The 14,344-nt window shown below is 38.7% G+C and overlaps 1 protein-coding gene and 1 non-coding gene across 10 annotated transcripts in view; both read left to right on the top strand.

Moving 5' to 3' along the window:
• Positions 1–14,344, top strand: part of Senp1 (SUMO specific peptidase 1) — a 59,961-nt gene that overhangs the window by 22,036 nt on the left and 23,581 nt on the right. For all 9 annotated transcript variants that reach the window (XM_075960533.1, XM_075960532.1, XM_075960529.1 and 6 more), the window contains 3 exons: positions 10,953–11,056; positions 11,137–11,420; positions 13,074–13,128. In XM_075960533.1, the coding sequence (XP_075816648.1) occupies positions 10,953–11,056; positions 11,137–11,420; positions 13,074–13,128 (443 nt within the window). The remainder of the gene's footprint in view (positions 1–10,952; positions 11,057–11,136; positions 11,421–13,073; positions 13,129–14,344) is intronic.
• LOC142845363 (U6 spliceosomal RNA) lies at positions 380–486 on the top strand. The gene has a single exon (XR_012909909.1). It is a non-coding gene; the product is annotated as a U6 spliceosomal RNA (small nuclear RNA).

Below are 14,344 nucleotides of genomic sequence, written 5' to 3'. Positions count from 1 at the left end.
AAAACGGGGATTTTAAAATGGTTAAAAATGTACAAGTAGTAACTATACAGCTATCGATTCAGAGTGTTGTCTAGCATCATTCAAATGATTTTAACCTCAGCCACATGGTACCACTGTGTTAGCTGCACAGATGTAGAGCACTCTGAGCTATTGTAGGCCTATGCTGTACTATAATAGAGAACGTAAGTGTTTGAAAGGAGAAAATGGTGTGGCAATAAAAAGTTTAAGTAGTAGAAATGTAAGTCAAGGACCATGAGATGGCTCAGCAGATAAAAGTGCCTGCCAGCAAGCCTGACAACCTGAGTGCTGTCCCTTCACACGTGTCCACTCCACACTAAATAAATAAATGCGGAGGGAGAGTTTGAAAACCACAAGTCTTGTGCTCGCTTCGGCAGCACATATACTAAAATTGGAACAATACAGAGAAGATTAGCATGGCCCCTGCGCAAGGATAACACACAAATTCGTGAAGCGTTCCATATAAAAAAAAAAAAAGAAAACCACAAGTCTTTCTTTGTAGTTAGGTACTGAGCTGAGATAGTCCCTGAGCTGCATTCTGTGGCTGGAGCATTGTGTTCTGGAGGGAGGGTGCCCCCACTCTCTTCCTTGCGGGATGCTGTAGTAGTAGTTTCACTAAAAACCAAACAGTTTGGATTTAGCAGAAACATTTTTAACCATTTTGCTTCCGATTCATTTATATGTAAAGCTATTACATTATGCAAAATGGAATGGAGAGACTATGAAGATTCTAAATTATAGTAATTTATAATAGGTTATTAGCTTGCTGAAATTAATTTTGTGTTCTCATGTTTTTACAGTCTTACATCTCAGTTTCATACTGTACTCCTATAGAACTGCCACCAAATGCAGGATTTACTCACTTGTTGTTAATAGACTTCATTCCATGTGAGTGTGGATGAACGTATGTGGACCTGCAGGTGCATGATGACTTTATTCACCAGTGCAATCGTCACCTTCAGAAAATCTCTTAACCACAGTGAACTGTGTTCTTTTTAGAAGCTGCATACCATTAATTGTCCCAAGCAACATTTTCTTATTGGCCAAGCTGCTTGAAACCTAAGTAAACCTTTATAAAGATGTATATCTTTTAGTCTTCTTAAATCCTTCCTATATGAGAGTCTCTGTTCTATGTTAGTATATATTCATTGTATATAATAATGAATTTCATTGTGGCACATGTATGTATGTATTTGATCATATAAGCTCCCAGTTGCCCTCTCTTCCCAGGCCCTTCTCTTTGTCGTATTAGTTCTTTGCCCCACTCCTTTCTTTTTTTTTTTTTTTAATTTTATTTATTTATTTAGAGACAAGGTCCTGGCCTGCCTTACCACTTTGAAGCCTAGAGTGGCCTTTATTTGCAGCAGTCCTCCTGTCTCAGCCTCCAAAGTAGTGGAATTCAAGGTGTATACCTCCATTTCCACCCACCACCCTACATCTAAAGTTTGCATCTGACACAAAACACGAATTTGTCTGAGTCACTCTTATTTAGCATGATGATCTCTAGTTCCATTCATCTTTTTACAAACAACATACTCACATTTTTTAAAGCTGAATAATAGTCCAGTGTGTGTGTCTGTGTCTGTGTCTATGTATCTTACTTCCTTTTTCTATTAATCCTTCATGGATAACTAGGCTGATGCATTAACTTGGCTATTGTGAGTAGTGCAGCTATAAACATATTAATGCAGATTTCTTATTTTTTAAATGTTTAATTTCATGTGTACAGTTATCTTGCCTGCTTGTTTGTGCACCACTTACAAATCTGATGCCTGAGAAAGCAGAATGTGTTTAATCTCCTGGAAGAGGAGTTAAAGGTAGTTGTGAGCCACCATGTGTGTGGTGGGAATTGAACCCAGGTTCTCTGGAAGAGCAGCTAGTGTTCCTAACCACTGAGCCTCCTCCCCAGCCCTAGATTTCTTTATTGTATGTTGATTACTATCTTGATTCCTTTGGATATATAGCCAAGGGTAGAGTAACAGAACCATATAATATTTCTGTTTTTAGGTTTATGAGGAACCTTCATTTTGATTTCCCTGGTGGGAATTCCCTGCAACAGCACATAAGGTTTTTACAGCATCCCCATCCTATTGAGTATTTGTTGTTTCTTGATGACAGTCCTGACTGGAATGAGATAGACTCCCAATGCAGTTTTGATTTGTGTTTCTCTGATGGCTAGAGATGTTGAACATTTTATGTATTTATCATTATTTTTTTAAAGATTTATTTATTTATTATGTATACAGTATTCTCAGTACTCTGCCAGAAGAGGGCACCAGATCTTATTACAGATGGTTGTGAGCCACCATGTAGTTGCTGGGAATTGAACTCGGGACCTTTGGAAGAGCAGGCAATGCTCTTAACCACTGAGCCATCTCTCCAGCCCCTGTATTTATCATTCTTTTGAGAACTGTCTTCCATTATGTACTCATTTCATATTTGGGGGATTGTTTGTTTTTTAAGGATTTTATTGTGTTTGCAGTCCTGGGAGTCAATTCCAGGGCCTTACTATGCAGCTCTGGCTGTCCTAGAACTCTCTGTAGACCAGGCTGGTTTTGAACTCACAGAGATCTGCTTGCCTCTGCCTCCCACTGGAATAAAGGCGTGAGCCACACTACACCTGGCCTATAGCCCAATTTTTAAATTCAGAATTCCTCTGGTACTGCTTTTCAGGTCTTCCGTGAAGGTTTAACTTTGATTCTGAATTGTTTTGTACAGCATGAAAAGTTGGGAATCTAGTTTCATTCTTCTACAAGTGCACATCTAGTTTTTCCAGAAGAATTAGTTAGAACTGACTTTTCTTCAGTGTGTTTTTGAGACCTTGAGAATCAGATAGCTGAGAGCCGTGCGGAGTGACTTCTGGATGCCTTCTTCTGTTTTGTGGTGGCAACATGCTGGTTCCACTCCTGTGCCCTGTCGTGGAATTGATAATAGATTTTCTCCTGCTTTAGCGCTGCTCCTTTTGCCCAGGGTTATTTTGTCTGTTTGGTGTCCTTCACGCTTACATACGAGTTGAGGTTAGTTAGTTAGTTGGTCGGTTTCTCTTTCTGACTTTCTTCCTTTAGTTTTTTGAAACCCAGTCTGTATAGCCAACGATGGCCTTGAACTCTTGATTCCCTTGCCTCCATAACCAGTTGTATTCATGTGCCGCCATACCCATTTAGTATTGATTTCTTTTTATATCTGTGAGGAATGACATTGAAATTTTGATGAGGTTGTCATTGAATCTATAGATCACTTTCAGTAATAGTTATTTTCACAGTATTAGTTCTGATCCACACACATGAGAGTTTTTACAATGTTCAGTGTCTACATTTTCTTTAGTGTTTTATAGTTTTCATTGAAGAAGTCTTTTACCTGTTTGGTTAGATTTATTCCTCCACATTTTTCTGTATTTGTCCTTCCCTGCCACCCATTTGTATCTTTGAAGCTTCTGTGAATAGAATTGTTTTCCTGACGTGGATTTTTTTTTTACTTTTTTGTTTGTGTTTGGTCTTTTGGTTTTTGTTTTTAGCTCTTTTTAGCATGAAGAAGTTACACTAGTTCAAATTAAAAGCAGACCCCAGTGGTTGCATTGTACAAGCTGGGAGGGTTTTAAAATGTGACAAGGGACAGAAGGGAAATTCTACTCATTGCAGGGAAATTCTCAATTAACTTTCAGAGAACAGCAACCACTTATGATCTGTGATCCTTCAGCTGATCATCATTAATCCAGTGTCTGTCAGGAACTGGCATATTCGTGTACTCGTTACCCTATAACTGAATTACTTCTCCATATTCTGATGCACAGTCTATTGCAGGCAAGTTTATCTTTAAATTAGTTTCTTTTTATTTTTTGTTTGTTTAGTTTTGTGTTTTTTTTTTTTTTTTGTGGTTTTTGAAGACAGGGTTTTGCTGTAGCTTTGGAGCCTGTCCTGTAGCTAGATCTTATAAAACAGGCTGGCCTCGAACTCAGAGATACGCCTGCCTCTGCTTCCTGAGTGTTGGGATTAAAGGCGCATTATCTTTTTATCTTCATCATCATCAATCCCTTGGACAGTAATGAGAGTCTTCCTGCTGTTTTTCTGTTGAATTCTTATATGGATAGAATCCTCAGTACCAGCAGGAAGCAGTTCATCACCAAAGTGCACACAAAGAGGCTGAAAGAGTGGAGACTCCAGGTAGCAGACATATATATGATTCTTTCTCCTCAGTAGCTTTGGAGAAGGCTGTAGGGGAAATGGGGTATATTTAGTTTTTATGCTGCTACTTTGTTGTAAGTATTTACCAAGCCTAAAAGTCTTTTAATGGAGTCTTTAGGGTCTTTTAAGTACAGAATTATATCTTCAGCAAATGGGGGTAATGTGATGACCTCTTTCTTTCACATTAGTAATGCTTTTCTCTTGCCTTAGTGCTCTCTCTAGAAGTCAATAACAATGAGCTCCCATGTTTTGTTCCTGACTTTGGAAGAAATGCTTTCAGTATTCCCCCATTCAACATACCCCATAAAGACTGTAAGTTTATTATGTGGTCTTAGACGTGTCTTTCCTTCAGGGCTTTTTGGCATAAAGGACATTGAACTTTGTCAGAGGTTTTTTTTTTTTTTTTTTTTGCATCTATCAAGATGATGTTGTGATACTTAGCTTGACTTCTGTTTATGTTTATGTTTCTGTTGATTTGTGTGTGGTACCAGCTTTCCATCACTGGAATAAAACCAACTTGGTCATGGTGTACGATATTTCTAATGTGTTGAATTTTGTTTGGAAATAACTTATTTAAGATCTTTACATCGATATTCTTCAAAGAATTTCATTTATCATTTTCCTCTCTGTTGTGCTCTTATCCAGTTGTGACCTCAGGCTAGTATTGGCTCTATATTATGAGTTTGGAAGTATTTATTTCTTTTTTTATTTTGTGGAATAGTTTGAAGAACATTGATGTTAGTTCTTAAGTCTGGAAGAATTTAGCAGTGAATGTCTGGTCCTGGGCTTTTCTTTGTTAGGAGACTTGATTAGTGATTCATTATCAGTTTTAATCTGTTTAGGTTATTGTTATACCTCATTGTTCAGTTTTATTAGGTCATATAAATAGCCAGAGGTTTATACATTCCTTCTGAATTTTCCCAGTTTATTGGAATACTATACATATTTTGAAAATACTGTTTTTTTCTTTTTTTGATTTTTGTTGTTGTTGAAACAGGGTTTCTCTGTGTAACCCTGGTTGTCCTGGAACTCACTCTGAACAAGGCTGGCATTGAACTCACAGAGATCCTCCTGCCTCTGCCTCCTGAGTGCTGGGATTAAAGTCATGTGCCACCACCACCCAGCTGAAAAATACTGCTTTTTCTTCTCTCCCTCTCTTTGTTGATATCTAACTGTACCTAGTGTTCTGGTTTGTCATCTTTTTTATTTATTTGTTTGTTTATTTATTTATTACTTTTTGAGGTTGGATATTTATTTTTATTTATTTTATTGATATTTATTGAGCTCTACATTTTTCTATGCTCTCCTCCCTGTCTCTCCCCTCCCCCTTACAATCCTCCCCCAGGTTCCCATGCTCCCAGTTTACTCAGGAGATCTTGTCTTTTCTTACTTTCTACTTCCCATGTAGATTAGATCTATGTAAGTCTCTCTTAGTGTCTGCATTGTTGTCTAAGTTCTCTGGGATTGTGGTTTGTAGGCTGGCTTTCTTTGCTTTATGTTTAAAAACCACCTATGAGTGAGTACATGTGTATTTTTTCCCAACCTTTTACTCTGAGACAATGTCTGTCTCTGAGGTTGAGATATGTTTCTTGTATGCATAAGAGGGATGGATTCTGTTTTCGTATCCAACCTGTTAGCCTGTGCCTTTTTATGGGTGAACTAAGTCCATTTACATTAAGGGATATTAATGACCAGTGGTTGCTATCTCCTGTTAATTTAGTTTTCATCGTTGGTGATATTAGTTTGTGCATTTTTTTCTTCCTCGAGATTTGCTATAATGAGATCATCAATTGTCTGTTTTTATTGGTGTAGCCATCTTCTTTGGGTTGGAGTTTTCCTTCTAGTATTTTGTGTAGGACTGGGTTTGTGGCTAGGTATTGGTGAAATCTAGATTTGTCATGGAATATCTTGTTTTGTCCTTCGATGGTGATCAACAGTTTTACTGGGTATAGTAGTCTTTGCTGACATCCATGGTCTCTTAATGTCTGCATAATGCTTGACCATGACCTTCTGGCTTTCATTGGCTCCACTGAGAAGTCAGGTGTAATTCTGATATGATAGGTCTACCTTTATATGTTACTTGGCCTTTTTCCTTTGCAGCTCTTAATATTCTTTCTTTACTCTGTATGTTTAGTGTTTTGATTATTATGTGGTGAGAGGACTTTTTTTGAATCCAGTTTATTTGGTGTTCTGTAAGCTTCTTGTATCTTCATAGGCATATCTTTCTTTAGGTAGGGAAAGTTTTCTGTGATTTTGTTAAATAAATTTTCTGTGCCTTTGAGTTGAACTTCTTCTATACCTATTATTCTAAGATTTGGCCTTTTTATGGTGTCCCATATTTTATGGATATTTTGGATTAAGCTTTTGTTAGATTTAATGTTTTCTTTAACTGATGAGTTTATTTCCTCTATTGTATCTTCAGTGCTTGAGATTCTCTCTTCCATTTCTTGTATTCTATTGTTCATGCTTGCATTTATGGTTCCTGATCTTTTTCTCATGATTTCTGTTCCTATAGTTCTTTCGGCTTGTGTTTTCTTTATTTTTTCTATCTCAGTTTTTAAGTCCTGAACAGTTTCTTTTATATGTTTGAGTTCTTCTTCTTGGTTTTCTTTAAGTGATTTGCTGATATCTTCCAACTTTTTGTTTGTTTTTTCCTCCATTTCTTTAAGGTAAATTCTCATTTCATCTTTAAGACTTTCAAACATTCTCTTGAGGTTATTTTTTAGATCATTTTCTTCTGGTTCATCCATATTTGGTTGTTCAGGTCTTGCTGTTGTAGGGTCTTTAGGTTTTACTGGTATTGTGTTGCTCTTTGTGGTATAGCATGTGATCTTACCTTTTCTACTTATCTTTTCCTCTAATAGGTGTGGTTGGGGTTGTCTGAGATTCTGGTGATTAATCTTCTAGGTGCCAGTGAATCCAAAGCTCTGATGGTTGGTTGTTCCTCATGATATGGTCATTGTCACAGTTCTACTTATCCTGTTGGTTATTCCTGTCCCTGGAGGCAGCTCAGTGCTCCTGTGCTTTGGTCTGCTCCCTTGGAGTTTGCTGTCTCAGTCCTACTTTGGCCTAGGCTGCTGGCTTTAATCTGTTTCTGTAAATCTTGGTCTGGATCTCCTCCTGCAGAAGACCCTGGCTTGGAGTTGGATCTTTTGTGGTGGAGCTCGCTGGCTCAGTCCTGATCTGCCTGTGTCCCGAGACTGGGTTTGCTCCTGGCTTCTGCTCCTGGTGGAGCTTGTTCTCTCTGTGTCTTAGGTAACTGATTCAGTCCCACTCCGGTTCTGGTGGAGATCGCAGACTCTGAGTCAGGTCGTTGGCTCAATCCTGTCCTGCCAGTGTCCCAGGACTGGGTTGGCTCCCAGGGCTGGATTTGCTCCTGGCTTCTGCTCCTGGTGGAGCTTGTTTCCTCCGGCCCTCTCTGTCCTAGGAGTCCTGCCATCTATTTTAAAACATTTGTTTGTTTTGTGTGTGTGTGTGTGTGTGTGTGTGTGTGTCTGTGTGTGTGTGTGTGTGTGCACAAGCACACTCACACATCATGGCATTCGGTGGCATCTGTGCTTTCCTTCTCCTATTCAGGTCCTAGCGATCAAGCGTGAGTCAGCAGGGTTGTGCCCTATTCACTGAACCATTTCTGTAGCCCTTAGTAAAATGATTTTCTAAGAAGTGAAAAATCTCCAAAGTTTCTTTTCAGATTGTTTTCCTTTGTTTTGCTATGGTGTTGGAAATATCCCTTTGCTGAGTGTCTGAGCCTTTAGCTGACTTCTTCATTCATCTGTTTATTTAAATTGTTGTGGGTCTGTGGTGGGTAAGTTTTGAGTGTGAAGTGTCCCCACAGGCTTATGTATTTGAGCTAGCTGGTGGCTTTTGTAGGGGGTAGAAGAACCTTTTGGACATGGGACATACATTTGTTTGTATGGGTGTGCAGGCATGCATGTAGAGGCCCCAAACTGATGTCAAGGGTCTTTCTCCATAGCAGTCCACCTTGTTGAGGCAGGGTCCCTCTGTTGAACACTGAACTCACCAATAGAACTAGTCTAGCTGCCATTCCCAAAGGCATCTAGTTAGTTCTGGGTATCCAAACTCTTATCCTGATTCTTGCATAGCAAGATCTTTATCCTCAGCCTGTCTTTATGGTTTTATATGGGAGGAGTGGCCTTTGGGGGCTTAAATCTCATATCATTCAGAAGGGAAAAATCAAATTACCATGACAGCAGCAACACAGAAGCGAAATATAAATAAACATTTACAGATGACTACTAGACCATGAACATAGGAAAAAGGGAGGCAAAAATAATATAGAATATACTAATATACTAGGAACTAAAAAGTTAATAAAGGTAAAAGTAATAAACAAAGGATGAAACAAAGGAGCACAGGAAAGAAAAGAAGGAAGAAGCAAAGTTAAAGAAAAAGACTAGTTTACAATAAACAAAGACTTTTAATATTTTCCTACTATCATTCTTAGGGCCAGAAGTAAGACTTAGGTCCTACTCTTCTGGCCAGTAACTAAATCCTGCTGTTTAGTCCCTGGTTTTACCAAGGAAAGGTCTAACCCCAAAGTCCTTCAAGCCTGCCATTTTACTACCTAAAAGTGGCACTGACCATAGCAATCCAGACTGTGGAACTTGGCGTAATGGATTTCTTCTCCAAGGGAAGCCTGCCCTGTAGGAAGACTCCTGAATCTAGAACTGCTCATTGTCAGGAGGGCTGTGTACACTCTCAGCCTTACTCTAGAGTCTCTCCAATTCCTGTTTTCCTTTAGGTCACCTTTCTGTTTCTCCATGCTGTTGAGCTGTCCTGTCCCTTCTTGATTCCTAGTGTTCCCTCTCTTCTTGGGATTGTTCCCCTGACTGTTGTCATTTATGGTGTCCCACAAGAACTTCCAGCTCTTTATTTTGAAGAACTTAACCAATATCTCAAACACTAGACAAGGTCATCAGTATCGTTGCTATAATATGAATGTGCCAGGCATAAAATAGTGTGGACCCCAATGCCCTGCAGAGAACATCACAAACTGTTATTCGCTCCTTGGGATCTGTTCATCCACCAAATGGTTACCTAATTTTTCCTTTTGTTTTAATCACTTAGCTGTTTAAATTTCAGGATAGTTTGGATTTGTCCTGCTTCACAATTTAAATGCATCTAGTAAATAAGTAACATTATAATGACAATACAATTATAATTTACTTTGCGGCAACAGTGAAAGGTTCAGGAAGAGAAATGTTAGTGTCTAGTCACTTTTATAGTTGATTGCTTTAGCTATTTCTTTGTTTGTTTGTTTGTTTGTTTTTGTTTCTGTTTAGTTTTTAGAGAGGAGTTTTTCTATGGAACAGCCTTGACTGTTTTAGAACTCACTCTGTAGACCAGGCTGGCCTTCAACTCACAGAGATATGCCTGCCTGCCTGCCTGCCTCTGCCTCTCAGTTCATTCTGCTTTAAACAAGCATTTATAGGGCTGGAGAGATGACTCAGACGTTAAGAGCACTGGCTGCTCTTCCAGAGGTCCTGAGGTCAATTTCCAGCCATTAATTACATGGTGGCTCACAGGCATCTACAAGGAGATCTGGTGCCCTCTTCTGGCTCTCAGGCACATATGCAAGCAGAACACTATACATAATAAATAAATAAATAAATTTTTAAAGCCCAAACATTTGTAATTACATAAAATGTGAATGCGCTTAATGAAATATCGTAATAGAAACCCTAACAATAAATTTTATGTTGTGAAGACTAGTGGCTGCAAAAAGTCACCAGGTCATTTCTTAGTGAACCTAGCATTGCTTCTTTGTAGAATAGATGCTTTGCAGGGTTAGAGGTGCTTACGGAACGCTCTCTCCTAGTGACCTCATTTGTTCTACTCTTCCTTTTCATGGATCTTAAAACTTAAAGTACATTCCTGCCTTGGGCTTTGCATTTACATATGTATAATATATATTATATATGTGCTTATATACATATATGTATGTATTCATCATTTACATCCCTCCTTAGTTTAGGTTTCTGATGAAAGATCATCTTTTTAGTAAAATTGTACCTTCTTGCTGTTTCCCCTCCATTAGTTTGTATCTTTCTTGCCCTTTAATTTTCTTCGTGCTTTGAACAAGTTTTTGATTGACAGTCCCTTTAATAACTGTAATATAAACTCCACAAAGGCTGGAAATTTATTTTATACAATGCCAAATCTCAAGTGACTAAAGCATAGTAGATGTTCAAGTCAGTGAGTAAATGTTACAGATTATATGGGGATTTTTCTTAAATACTAAATTGAGTCTTAGAGAAAAATAAGTAAATAAATGGTGGAGATGAGCTCTACTTTCAGAAAATACTTAGACCTGCATGGAGTACAAGATCCCTTCATCTGACAGAGCCTGACTGTATGCTTGCCTTATCGGGACCTTTGTAATTGGCTCAGGACTCAAGGGATTATTGGGATTCTAATTAAGAAGTCTTAAATGTTTTTTTTTCCTGGACTGATTATCATTTGAGTGATTAAATAATTGCTTCGTGGCTTTCTGGCTTCATTTTCAGTAGCTTCTCAGCACTATTATATCTGCCATAATTTTCCAAAACAAGCTCTCTCTGAGATTTAGTTCTGCTTAGCTCCTCTTATGCACGCATTGAGAGTGTCATCAGGATAAAGTATTCCTTTAACTTCTGGACTATGAGAGCATTGGCAGATTCTGAGAGTATCTCCATGTTTGTTTGAGAAGTGTTTGCCTCATATTTAAGAACTTTTCTTTTCTCTCCCTTATAGACAGTTCAAGAAGAAGAAAAAGAGATCTACAGGCAGCTGTTGCAGATGGTCACAGGGAAACAGTTCTCTGTAGCCAAGCCCACCACACATTTTCCTTTGCACCTGTGAGTCACAAAGATATCTTATGCAAACTTAACTTTATAGTTGACTATTTGATGTTGAAACTGTATCCTTCTTTTACCAGATCTCGGTGTCTTAGTTCCAGTAAGAATTCTTTGAAAGACTCACTGTTGAGAAATGGAAACTCTTGTGCATCTCATGCAGTCGGCTCTGATTCTTCATCCTCTGGATCAGCCAGCATTCTACCTACACAGGAACGGTTGTCCCATAATGCGCGTTCCCTGTCGTCCTGTACCCCAGATGTTGCATTTGGCTCCAAAGACTCTGATCCGTACCATCAGCCTCACCATCACCTCTCTACTCCACAGCAGCCAGATAACTTGCTGACACCAAACACACAATCTGAAGGTAAATAATACTAACAGCTCCAGTAACTAGTCATTGTATCTCTTGCAGGCAAAATTGTAATACATATAAGATTTTAATTAAATACATATGATTCAATTAGCCATGCCATGATGAAACCAAACCCACAAATAAAATTCATTCCTCTGTTTTCTTGTTTTTCTCTCTCCCCCACCTCCATCCCTTTTTCCCTTCCTTCCTTTTTTAAAAGGGTATTCTTTTTTTCTGTATACAAATGACATGATATAATATTTTTTAAGAGTCTGTACCCCTGGCTACTTGTCACTTGCTATATAGGAGGCTGGCCTTGGACTTGGGCAGTCCTACTGCCTAGGCTTCCAGAGAGCTGAAGTTACAGGAGTGCTCTACCTTGCTAAGCTAAATACTTTAACTTTGTGAGCAAAGAAGAGTCCAAGCTCACTCAACCCGACTGCTTCAGTAACTTCTTTTTGTTGCTCTTACTTTACAATGCAAGTGAGGTTCTTTAAAGTCCTGAGAATTTTCAAACATTAAGCAAGTATTTATTGTATATGCATTAATTTTGATAGAAGCTTTGTGTGTCTCAGAAAGGTTGAAAACCCTTGGTTAGAAAGAAGAATCTCAGCTGGGCGGTAATCTCAGCTGGCGGTGGTGAGCTTTAATCCTAGCAGAGGCAGGCGGATCGCCTTGAGTTCAAGGCCAGCCTGGTCTACAAGAGCTAGCTCCAGGATAGGCTCCAAAACTACAAAGAAACCCTGTCTTGAAAAGCCAAAAAAAAAAGAAAGAAGAATCTCCTATCTAACCCTTAGCTAGCCCAACTATCCTGTCTGAGCATTGGTGGTGGTGACAGTTTTCTTATGTAGTTATCCTCATTTTAGATAGTGTTCAGATAGAGGGTTCTTTTGACACAGCACACATCTCTGAAGGCTCTCCCTCCTTTCTCAGTTCATTTGATTTACTGTTAGTATTCTCATCACTTTCTGAAAATTCTTATTTGGGGATTTAATTTTTAGCGCTATCACTATTTAACTACTCATGGGCACCTCTGTTACATTTTGTGAAATGATTTGCTGAGAACTATCTTTTTATTTTCTAGAAATCTAAAATAAAAAAATTCTCAAGCCTCAGGAATACCTGTCGTGTAGTAGATACTGAGCTGAAGCCAGACTGGAGCAAACATCCACCTGACATTGGTCCTGTCCTTGTTCTGTGTGATGAATATTCTAAGTCAGGGTATAATCGTAGCACTTCAGAAAGACATTTAAATACACAATGATAAAATCTGTGCTTTTAAAATCATTTCTATAAACTCAACCTTTGTCTTTCATCTTCCCTTTTCTCTATCTCCTTCTCTTCACCTTACTTAAAACTCAAGACTTAAAATTGTGGCATGTTCTTATCCCTAGAACCAGGAGGAGGAGGGTCAATGCTGATGGACAGATGTGCCTGTGTTTTTAATGATGTCCTTATTTGGGAGGAGAAGCTCCTCCCAAGACAAGTTTCTAGTCTCAGTAAACTCTTTCCATCTTTATCCTTTCACTATCTGTTATTTGTCCTATGCTTAATGCTACGTTTATGACATAGAGCGTAGCATAGTGTAGAAGCTTAAACTGAAATCAGACATGGTAATGGTGGGATTTTACTAACAGTGAAACACTCTTGTATTTCTTTGTTTAGGATCAGACTCTGTGATTTTACTCAATGTGAAAGAATCTCAAACTCCAGCTTCCAGGTAAACCTAAGGGAAGGGTCGGCCATTTTCCTCCTGTAATCACAGCTCCTTCACTGAAAGTCAATAATATAAAACTGTCTCTTTTCAAATTATCTCAGTGACTTCCTGTTCCATCTTTTTTCCTCCAGCCTTCACTCTTCTTCATTATGTCTTCCATCGTGCTAAGTTTTCTGTGGTCTTCCGTCCATGCTGTAACCACAGTTATCTTTCTAAAATTCATATCTGGTCATTAAAAAGGTTTAATGATCATTAAAATATTCAGTTACCTCAAGGATACTTTATTAAACTTAGGGTTAAGCCAAAATGTGTACATGTGTTATAAAAAGAACTTTTCCACAAGTCTCAAATTCTCTGGCACTTTGTTTCCTTTAGTAAGTATTTATTTGAGAACCTACTCTATGTCAGATATTGGTATAGACATTAAGATAGCAAGAGTTCTCAAGGAGCTGCATTTTATTGTTTGTTTTTATTGTTTGTTTTGTTCATTTGGCGTTTTGTTATTGTTGTTTTTGAGGCAAAGTCTCACTGTAACCTTGGCTGGCCTGGAATTTGCTATGTAGACCAGGTTAGCCTAGAACTCACAGAGATCCACCTGCCTCTGCCTCTGCCTCCTGAGTGCTGGGATTAAAGGTGTGCGCCACCACCGCCTGGCCAGGAGCTTCTTATTATAAAAGGTAAGAAACAAGTAGTGAGCAATACATGGTGATTATCAGAGCTGTGAAGAATAATGAAGTAAGAGAGACTGGGGTGAGGTCTGTTTATCTAAGGTGGCTGGAGCAAGTCTCTGGTCAAATGCCAACCCGTGGAAGTCAGCGAGGAAGCCATGTTTGTAAATAGATTCCTGCGAGTGTCTTGACATACTGGACTATTGTTAGTCTGTAAATATACATGTTTTTGTCTTCTATCACTGTTCTTTCTGTCTTTAATGTACTTTCTCCTTCAGCTTGTCTGACACTGGTCTTAAGGCTCAGTTGAGATGTGCTCTTCCACATAGAGTTTTACTTCTCCTGGGGTTTCAAGTCCTCTGTAGCAATTCCATAGCCTGCTGTGCGCCTCCACACACAGCGTGGCAGTGTGACTGCTTGGGTGATGATTAGTAGCCAGTTGTCAGGGGATGATTACAGGTGACCAAATGCTGTCTCAGCCCATTCCTCTACTTTGCAGCTCCCACATTTATTCTAAGCTTTCAGTGGTTTTTTTTTTTAACATCCTCTCT

This window comes from Microtus pennsylvanicus, chromosome 2 (assembly GCF_037038515.1).
Source record: "Microtus pennsylvanicus isolate mMicPen1 chromosome 2, mMicPen1.hap1, whole genome shotgun sequence".
NCBI lineage: Eukaryota > Metazoa > Chordata > Mammalia > Rodentia > Cricetidae > Microtus > Microtus pennsylvanicus.
This window is presented reverse-complemented; position numbering and strand designations above follow the sequence as displayed.